This window comes from Brassica napus, chromosome C3 (genome assembly GCF_020379485.1).
Source record: "Brassica napus cultivar Da-Ae chromosome C3, Da-Ae, whole genome shotgun sequence".
NCBI classification, from domain to species: Eukaryota; Viridiplantae; Streptophyta; class Magnoliopsida; order Brassicales; family Brassicaceae; genus Brassica; species Brassica napus.
Window position 1 is genome coordinate 51600077 of NC_063446.1, and position 9688 is coordinate 51609764.

The following is a 9688-nucleotide window of genomic DNA, read 5'->3' on the forward strand; positions in this document are numbered from 1 at the left end:
TTCTTTCTATACCACTCAAAATTTTTTTAGGGAAACATCAAAATGAAACACAATATTATACTGTATGGAAAAAAGAATGGCGCCGCTAGGTTTGGAGACGCAAAAGGCGATTCTGAGATCCAAGCTTCCTCCGTCACCGCCAAAGCTTCCCCGGAGATCTAAGTCACCTGAGTCGGCTCTAGGGACACAAGGAAGACTACCAACACTCCTTGTGCTCCTTCCACACTGTTCTCTCTCCAAATCTAGATCCGATCTTCTCTGGCGTCTTTGCCAATTTCGATTTTTCTTTACAATAATCGCTTACCGTTTAAGGCAAGCACTGCAAAACCCTAAAACCACCCTCCATCATATAAGACTCCTCCGCCCGCTCCCAGATCCACCACCTTTCGTCCTTGCAACCCTGCCAACCCCTCTCTAGCTTTTGCTAAGTCTTCACTCGTTTTCTCACTATGAGCCAATCTTCCCTGATGATCCGTAATGGCGGCTCCTCCTCTGGCGCCCACCGTACTAAGCACTCTGATGATGATATCATCAGAATCCTGGACTGTGATATCAATGTTGCAAAGGAGCGTTTCAAACTGACACTCATTGGGAGAGTTTTTCACCTTCGTGGTCGAAGCATAGATGCTCTGATCAATCTCCTCCCCCGATCTCGGATCTGGAACGTCGAAGGCAGGGTCCGAGGAATAAACTTTGGGAATGGCCGGTTTCAATTCGATTTTGACAATGAAACGGACCTAATGATGGTGCTCTACAAGAGGCCATGCCAGTTCAACCAATGGAGTTTTGCTTTGGAACGCTGGGAACCCTTTACCAGCGAAAACTTTCCAAACACTATCCCCTTTTGGATTAGCGTAACAGGAGTCCCAGTTCACTTCTAGAATGACAAAACCTTTACGGAGATTGCTAATGCCGTGGGCAAAAGCTTCTTGTTGATGAAAAGAAGGCAAGGATCCAAGTCTCAATTGATGCTGATCAACCTCTGAAGTTTGAGGGCAGAATTGGCTTCCCAAACGGATATATTGGAAAGGTTTCTCTAAGCTACGAAGATCTTCATCGCTACTGCTTCACCAGCAACCTCATCTCCCATGATGAGAACACCTGTCCACAGCTAACACCTGCAGAAAGGGAGTTCAAAAAGAAGCAGAGAGCGGAGAGCCAGGCCAACAACGATCGAGCTCGCCTCCCTATTCAAGGCTCGCAAATGTACAACACAAGAAACCCCCTTAAAAGGCCTCGATCCCCTGTACATGGGAGAAACACCAGCCCCGTGGTTGCGTCACGAAGCAATGAACTACTCTCAGAAGATAAAATATGAAGGAGCACACCTTCCTCCCACCCCATTAGAGATGCTCAAAACCCTGACTACCAAAACAGAGACCTTAGGAGCTCCAGTCGACAGGATACCGGGGCCCAACAAGGCAGAGAAGTGTGGAGTAGACTAGAGGCCCCTAGGAGAAGGGAAGCCTCTCGGGGACGAAAAACGATCGTCATCAGTCATAAAACACGTCTTGATACAATGCACCAAGACCAAGACCCTCCCCCCCTCGCGAATGGCGCCAGCGAGCCAGCAAAGAAGACCCAAAAAACAGAGCCTCTGAAAACAGAGCACGCCAACCCGAAATATCGCGAGGCACTTTTGACTCTCAGAGGACGGTCTCTGATAACCGAGCATCCCTTGAATCAGGAGAAATCTTCGCAAGCAGACGCCGTAGCCCTGAAACTCCCATCGCTGAGATGGAAGAGGAGAGAATCCGACGTATCAAAGGCAAGGTGATTGCCACAAGCTCCCCCACATCACTCGGCAAATCCGCAAGACTTTCATCCTCCCTGGTGCACCGAAACACCACCCTCACAATCACCGAGAAACATGCTTCCTCTCCCCAGCGTGTCTCACTAGCAGAACAAAGGTACCATCTATCGACCCTGGAACCCAATGACCTTTCTTTAGTACCAATGGAGGGCCTAGAAAAAGGAATTGATACCCCTTTAACTGAGCTAGAAAGTGCCGAGGTAGATAATCTGGTCCTAGAGACTGAACGCTTAGAGATGGAAGAAAATATGCTTGATATTGATAATATGATTGATATTGACAATCATGATCTTCTTGGAGATATTCCTGACCATGATGCAGAGAAAATAGAGGCGATATCTCAGCTCTCTCCAGCAACTGCTGCGACCTCGACGGATGCTCCCCCACCCTCCCAGAAAGACACTGACATGGTTGATGCTACTCTCCAACAAGCCCCCGCGACTAAGACTCAGCCTAAACAAAGGGACCAGACGAATCCCTATGTTCCAACAGGTCTTCTGAAGAAGAAGGCTCCTCGATCCCCAGCGAAAGGATCGGCTGCATCAAAAAAAGCTCAAGGTGCTTCAATCCCTTAACTCCAAAGCCTCTCCAAAGAAGAAGACAATTCCGGGTAAAAGGCCGTCCTCTTCGTCCATGGTCCCTCGCAACACTACAACAAAACGTCTCATATATAGCATGAGGAAAACGCTATTGCAAGATATCCCAGCGTTATGGCGAACGCTGTATCTTCCCCCGCAATCTTTTCTCGGGCACTTTAGATAGCGTTTAGCTTGTGCTATGTTAAAATATTAGTTTGATGGCGTTTTATTAATTGTGCAATTGTATAACTTCTAATAGAAGATAATAATTGTTATTATATCATTATTAAAAAATTAAAAAAAAAAAAAAAAATACAAATAAATTTTTTAAATTTTTTTTATATATCGAAATTGGTTACATATTTATGACCAGTATATCAAACTAAACCAAACTAAACCAATTTTTTCAAAAATATCAAACCTACACCTAAAATTCTATACCTAAAGTTCTATCTTCTAGCGCCGCACCACACCACGACCGACGCCGTCACAACGAGTACTCCAACGTCACCGTCTTCCAATCACACAGAGGAGCTTGGACTTTTTCCACTCTAAACCTAATGTCTAATGATCCACTGCTTTTGCTACCTCCTCCTCCATCAAACTTATCTGCCTCTTGTCCACCTTCACGTAACAAGAAAAAAAAATCAAATTCAAAACACATAGAGAGAGATCAAACACTCTTTTAGATTTAAAAACAGGTCTCAAAGAGAATATACCTTCAAAGTCTTTTTCCATGTCTTCCAACATCTTCTGTCTCTTAGTACACAGCTGAAACAAGAGTTACGTAAGAACATGAAGATACAATATATTTTTAATCAGCATCCTTGCCATTAAGTAGAAGCAGCAACTAGCATCCAGATCAACGAAACAAACGACAAAAGGTTAATACTTACAAGCCCTTTGGATGTAAAGTTGGACCAACAACAAGAGCATTCTGTCACACCCTTTTGGGTACTCTTAGAACCTGCAGAACTCGTCGAGCAATTTTTAATAAAAATTCAAATAAGAGAATAAACAAGTTTTGTTCATCTTTCATCAACATAAGCAAAACAGGTGATATGAACACAATACCTGGGAATGCAAGAGCATTTGAGGTTCCTGTCTGCTCATTGCTACGGTCAGGTTGATGTGGTGGCTGACTCACAGAATCCACACCTCCAAAAGCAACTTTCATCTGCACAAGAAAACATCTGAGAATCAATCCTAAGTTTCTTGGAAGCCTTGCACAAACTAGACAGCCAACACAAAGATATACACGTGAACAACATTTTAAAGCTCTAACAATAGTCCCCTCCCACAACTAAAGATCCGTGGGATTGTATATCACCAATGACTGAATCACTGTTCTAAAAAAATTAAAATTTTGTTTGGTCTAAACCATAGATGTGGCTCGTTCCAAGCCTCTTCGTAGGAAGGAGATGGCATCCAAGATGGGTTTGGGATGTGGATTTCATCTGTTCTTTGAAGAGGAAGCACCAGACCTACATAAAGATACAAACTTTAAGGACTTTTTTTCAGATCTGTTGTTTAGTGAAATTGAGATAGAGAGAGAGAGAGAGAGAGAGAGAGAGAGAGAGAGAGAGAGAACCTAAGGAGCAGACATGAGAGGAGATTGAGAGTGAAACGAGTGTTGGTTTCGGATTCGGCTGCAGAGGAGAGAGGGGCGTTCTCAGGAGGAGTACAGATTCCGGAAGAAAAAAGTGACGAGGAGTAGATACAGGTCGACGGTGACGAACTGAGACGGTGACAAAGGCGACGAACTCAGACGGTGACAAAGGCGACGAACTCAGACGGTGACAAAGGTGACGAACTCAGGCCGGTCTCTATCTTCTTCCCTTGCAATCTACCATCTCTCTCTATCTCATCTCACTTCTTTCTGTCGTCGTGTTTCAGAAGTCAAAAGGAGAGGACAAATTAAAACACAATCTCCACCTTTGGATTAAAAACAATTAAGGGTAGAGATTGCAATCCTTGTGTATTACTTTCAACCAATAGAAAATTTTCTTTTTTTTTATATGTAAATATTTAAAGAATAAAATGAGAGGGAAATGAAATGAAAGAGGGAAAATCAATCATTTGTTGCCTCAGTAAAGATAGTGTTTTAATGTACAATGATATTATATATGCGGCTTTTTATAGCATCGAAGTAAAAAAACGCTATCTTAAATTATGAGTTATGTCAAAGATAGCATTCTCGACTATAACGCTATCTTCTTATGCTATCTTTGCTCCCTCCCCTTGTAGTGCAATGAGGTGTTTCCTTCTGCTATAAGGAAAAAATCTGTGTCCCTTTCAGGTTCGGTGGTGTCCCATAAACCACCCAGTAAGAAGATATGAGTGCAATAGCTCGGAATTGTCAGGGTGCCGGAGCCTATCTGACGAAACAACATCTCCGGGAGCTGCATCGTTGTTTTCTTCCTTATTTTCTCTTTTTATCTGAAACAAAAAACAGTTATTCTTTTCTTCAAGATTTTCAGTTGGAATTTGGTTATAATAAATTGTTCACCGTGGAACCCGAGGGTACAAGCGGTGGACTAGCTCTTTTTTATTTGGATTCTTTTGATGTTAATATTCTTGTCTCCAATAATCGTATGATCGATATTGAGGCAACCATTGAAGGACACAAGTTTTACATCACGTTTGTATATGTGATCCGGTCGTAGAGTACCGAGAAAATGTTTGGGAACGGCTCACTCGTATGAGCCTTACGAGGTCGGGACCATGGCTGATGGTCGGCGATTTCAATGAGATAACTAGTAACCTGGAAAAGAAAGGTGGCCTCAAGCGAACCGACGCTTCTTTTCTCCCCTTCCGTACCATGCTCGCAAACTGTGGGATGATCGAATTCCCTATTAAAGGGAACTCCCTCTCTTGGGTCGGTAATAGATCAACTGGGAAGGTTCAATGTCGGCTTGACCGCACGGTTGGTAACGAAGATTGGCACCACTGCTTCTCCAACACAAATGTGGAGTACCTTAGACTCTGGGCAGTTACCATCGACCTATAATCACGCGTTTCCTATCAGTCAAGAACAGGGGCAAGCAAGCTTTCAAGTTTGATAAAAGATGGTTAGGTAAAGATGGTTTCCGAGACCAAATTCTGCAAGGCTGGAGTGAACCAGCTCTCTTCGGCCAAGAAGATCTCCATGACCGAATCGCGAGGTGTCGTAGTTTTATCGCCCGATGGAAATGTTCAAACCCCTCCAATGCAGCAAAGAAGATCGAAGAGATAAAAACTCAACTCGAGCAAGCACAAACGGATGATAATTTCTCCCAGGAAGCAATTCTGAATCTAAAATGGAACCTATGCAATGCTTTTAGAGACGAAGAACTATATTGGAAACAAAAGAGCCGAGCGAACTAGCTTCGTGAAGGAGATCAAAATACTAGGTTTTTTCACGCCACCACGAAGCAAAGAAGAGCCCGAAACAGAGTAGTAAAGCTTCATCAAGCTAATGGTGCTTGGGCCGAAACAGAAGAAGAGCTCGAGAATGTAACGTCTTGTTACTTTCAGACCCTTTTTACCTCTTCGGATCCCTCCACCTTCGAAGAGTCTCTGAAGTATATCACGACGAAGGTCACACCAGCCATGAATGTAGCTTTGGCGAAAATTCAATCAGATGATGAGATCCGAAAGGCAGCTTTGACATAAACCCGGACAAGGCTGCAGACCCCGATGGCATGACTAGTCTTTTCTTCCAAAAATTCTGGGGAATAACAGCAAAAGCCTTGCAACAAACGGTCAAAGACTTCTTCATGCACAATGTACTAAACCCCCGTCTGAATCAAACAAACATATGCCTCATTCCAAAGACGGATCGGCCTAGTGAAATGACTGAGTTCCGTCCCATCAGCCTCTGCAATGTAAGCTACAAAGTAATCTCCAAAATATTTAGTAAACGTCTAAAACGTTGCCATCCCACCCTGATCTCGGAGATGCAATCGGCCTTTGTGGCTCGACGACTGATTACAGATAATATCCTCGTCGCACAAGAAGTCTTCCACGCTCTGCGCACAACCCGATGCGGGAACCAAAATTCGCACTGTCGATTTCCGTTTAAATTAGGAAAGTAGGAGAACCCTAATTTCCCAGAGGTCTCGGATATCTGCTAATACCACACACCAAGCAATCAGAACACGAGATAACAATGATAAAGTATAAGGAATCGTAAAAAGAGAGCAAAGAGAAGTCTTATTCCGAATTTGTGTATGAGCGTTTACAACAAGGTATTAGCCTGGGTTCGAGAGCTGTCGGCGAGATTCCTAGTTCTAAAAACCCTAAGGCGGCTAAACCTAATTGAGTCGCAGATCGAAATAACAAAAACGGAAAATTGCCTAAAATCGCTCTGAGTGCTAAGTTTTCTGTCAAAAAAGCTCCCTGGTGCCTCTCACCTAGGACACCTTATATACTCGCTCCTAGGTCGGTTTACGCTTTTCCTCTTCTGCCCTTAAACTGTCATAGCTTAAAAATGGAGATATTCCATTTTTCCCGATCTTCGTAATTATCTTTGAAAACTTCGTATTTATCCGCGGAAACTTGACATTTATCTTTCCTTGCGAACCAAGCATAAACCGTCCTACGATTTATGGGATTTTGGTTAAGAAATCGTAAGTGGGCTTCGAGTCACGTCTTAGGTCTCTTTGGGCCGTCTTTTGACTCGAAGTGTGTATTACGGCTTCTTTCGATAAAAATGAACTTTCCGCGGTTTTTACCGTAAAGTTCGATGGTTGACTTCAAATGACGAGAAACATCAAATGGGCTTGCCACGGTTTTCGGGAGATAGCATTAAAGAGTAGACGCAAATGCATGGATTCGTGTCGTATCGACGCTTTAAGAAAGCACGGTTGCTACGTAGCGACCGAGCTGTGTTTACGCTCGGTCGCTACGTAGCGACCGAGCCCTGTACGTGTACGTGCTTGGTCGCTACGTAGCGACCGAGCTGTATTTGCGCTCGGTTGCTACGTAGCGACCGAGCTTCGGGGAGAGGTCAGTCGCTACGTAGTGACCGAGCCGTGTTCGCGCTCGGTCGCTACGTAGCGACCGAGCTTCGGCGAGAGGTCCGGTCGCTACGTAGCGACCAGCTTGTGCGCTTGTTGCTACACGGCAACCTTGTTCGAGTCTTTCTTCGATTTTTTGTGAATGTGTTTTCTCCGCAAGATTCTTCGTAAAAATAAATCTTTTTCGAAGATTTATTTTTTCGCAAAAATGTTCTTGCTTATTTTTTACATACATTCGAATGTCAACTTCGTCGTAACCGTTTTTGACCCCAACAGTTAGCCCCCCAGCTCGTTAGAATCGTGGATTGCGATGAGATTCTAGTGCGTGGTTTGGCGAATTAGGCATGATAGGCGTATTGGATGAAGTTCACATTCAGAATTCCGCGGAGGAACGTCAACGAGAAAATATATAAATATTATAATAATCCTAAGCTCATACTTCTATAAGTAGTGAGCCCCCATCTTTCATTTCTCTCACACCTTCCCTTCCTTCCCAAATCCTCTCTAGGTCTCAAGATGTCTTCTTCCCAAGGTGACAAGAGAAGTTCCAACATTGAGATGGGCGAGGCCACCTCTCAAGCTCCGGTTCCGGCTTCCTCCGTCGAGGCACCAGCTTGCGTCGCCGGCTACCTTTCCTTCCGAGAGGAACTAGCTCGCCGCAAAGCCAAAAAGGAACCAGTTTGAGCTGACACCGAGCTGAAAAGGAACCAGTTTGAGCTGAGACCGAGCTACCGTCCTCTTCTCTGGCCGTCACTCCGGATCGTGGTGCTGAGGTTCAGGTTCGGCAGAACAAAGGAACTCAAGCCGATACGAGCGTTCCTTGTGTTCCGGATGCTTTGGTTCAGCCCACTGGGTCGTCTACGACTCCGATCTTTGTCAAGGACAAAGAGAAGGCCGCCGAGTCCATGCCTCCTCCCCCGGCTAGGAAAGAAATCGTCCTGGCGCTGCGTGCTCCCAGTGCCGCTCCGATCGTTCAGCCTAAGAGCCAGAAGAGGAAGTTCATCAAGGGCGGTGACGGGGAATCTTCGCAGCCAGGAGGCTCGAATCTGGAGTCAAGGCTCCGCGGAAAGGTTCGTCCCTCACCTTGGATTTCCATTTTTTTTTGGCCTTGCTTCGTTTCGTATCTCTAAGTGTTATTTTGCCTCGCAGTTTGTGTCGCTGATCGACGGAATGATCAGCGAGTTCGGTTCTGAGGCCAGTCGTCTTGCGAGAGATCTGACGGAGATGCAAGGAAAATGGTTCGAAACTGAAGCCATGCTGAAAGCTATCAAGTATTCTCATTCCGCAAAGGTGTCTAAGCTCGAGGCCGAGATCGGGGTGCTCGAGAGGGACCTTGGGAAGACGGCGAGCTCTCTCCTTAAGGAGAAGAAGGCTAGAAAGGCCAAGTCTTCGGAGGTGCACCGATTTCAGTGTCAGATTGAGAGTGGCGAAGGATTGACGAGTCGCGGGATCGAAGAGGGCAAGGAAGCGCTTAGCGTTGAGTTCCAGGCTCGTTTGACGAAGATCTCCGATTTTCTGAGCTCCGTTGAGTGCATCCGCGGCAGGGACTTGGCCTTAGCGACTGTCGAGGGCGGGACAGCCGTAGTCCGGGCGCTTCAGAGCTAGACTCCTCCATCCTTAGAGGCCAAAGAGGCTAGGCTGTCTGATTGCATGGGAGACTCGGCGGCCGGGGACAGGGATTTCAATCTCGTCCTGTCCGACCTGAAATCCGTGTGTCTTCTTCCGTCGTGTTCGGAAGACCCAGAGGGGAAAGATCCCGTGGTCGGGGAAAATGGAGGCGACGTGGCCCCGAGCTTGGACGCGGCGATGGATGAAGAGGGGGCATAGGTTACAGATGATAGTAGTGGTTATGATCTCTTGCGAGAGTTTTTTTTTGTGTTTATGTTTTGGCCTTATATGGCCTTATTTCATGTTTCGTGACAGGCCGTTTGTGGCTTTGAATCCCAGCTGCTTTGCGGCTTTTTTTTTATGAAAGGATAATCAATTTGCTTTTTCGCGAGTTAGTGTACGGTGTGGAAGGAAAATAATGAGTTGTCGTCTCATATCCTTCTTCGATGTGAAATGCTTTGTTCGCAATCTATTTCGAGAGTTTTTCCGCGAGATCCTGATTTCACGGGATATCTGGAGACGTTGAATATAAACACAGATGCATGTTTTAGGATCTCGTATCTTTTTGATATCATGCCTTGAGATGTTAGAGACCAGTGCGCTGGGTTTAGGGCAAGACCTAGGTTTACTTTCGGTTTTAAGATTTATGCGGTGACTAGCCGGCTATAGATTTATTTGTTGCGATTTTA

The 9688-nt window shown here is 45.3% G+C and overlaps 2 protein-coding genes across 2 annotated transcripts; one reads left to right on the forward strand and one right to left on the reverse strand.

The window, feature by feature from the left end:
* Positions 1-449: 449 nt before the first annotated feature.
* Positions 450-1318, forward strand: LOC125583158. The gene is made up of 2 exons (XM_048749754.1): positions 450-854; positions 926-1318. Exons 1-2 carry the CDS (start codon positions 450-452, stop codon positions 1316-1318), a joined length of 798 nt encoding a protein of 265 aa, XP_048605711.1.
* Positions 1319-2704: 1386 nt separating this feature from the next.
* On the reverse strand, positions 2705-4142 carry LOC125584420. Its single transcript, XM_048752877.1, has 5 exons — positions 3983-4142; positions 3466-3875; positions 3288-3358; positions 3111-3162; positions 2705-3015 (listed from the first exon to the last, which is right to left on the reverse strand). The coding sequence occupies exons 2-5, from the start codon at positions 3566-3568 to the stop codon at positions 2879-2881; spliced, it is 363 nt and encodes a 120-aa protein (XP_048608834.1). The 5' UTR covers positions 3569-3875; positions 3983-4142; the 3' UTR covers positions 2705-2878.
* Between the last annotated feature and the right edge of the window lie 5546 nt (positions 4143-9688).

What these genes read in the sequence shown, in the direction of transcription:
- LOC125583158 (XM_048749754.1), top strand. Translation starts at nt 450, where the DNA reads ATGAGCCAATCTTCCCTGATGATCCGTAATGGCGGCTCCTCCTCTGGC. An exon ending in CTATCCCCTTTTGGATTAGC is followed by an intron (nt 855 to 925) that starts GTAACAGGAGTC and finishes CGTGGGCAAAAG; the next exon opens with CTTCTTGTTGATGAAAAGAA.
- LOC125584420 (XM_048752877.1), bottom strand. Translation starts at nt 3,568, where the DNA reads ATGAAAGTTGCTTTTGGAGGTGTGGATTCTGTGAGTCAGCCACCACAT. An exon ending in AAATGCTCTTGCATTCCCAG is followed by an intron (nt 3,359 to 3,465) that starts GTATTGTGTTCA and finishes CGAGTTCTGCAG; the next exon opens with GTTCTAAGAGTACCCAAAAG. An exon ending in ACTTTACATCCAAAGGGCTT is followed by an intron (nt 3,163 to 3,287) that starts GTAAGTATTAAC and finishes CTCTTGTTTCAG; the next exon opens with CTGTGTACTAAGAGACAGAA.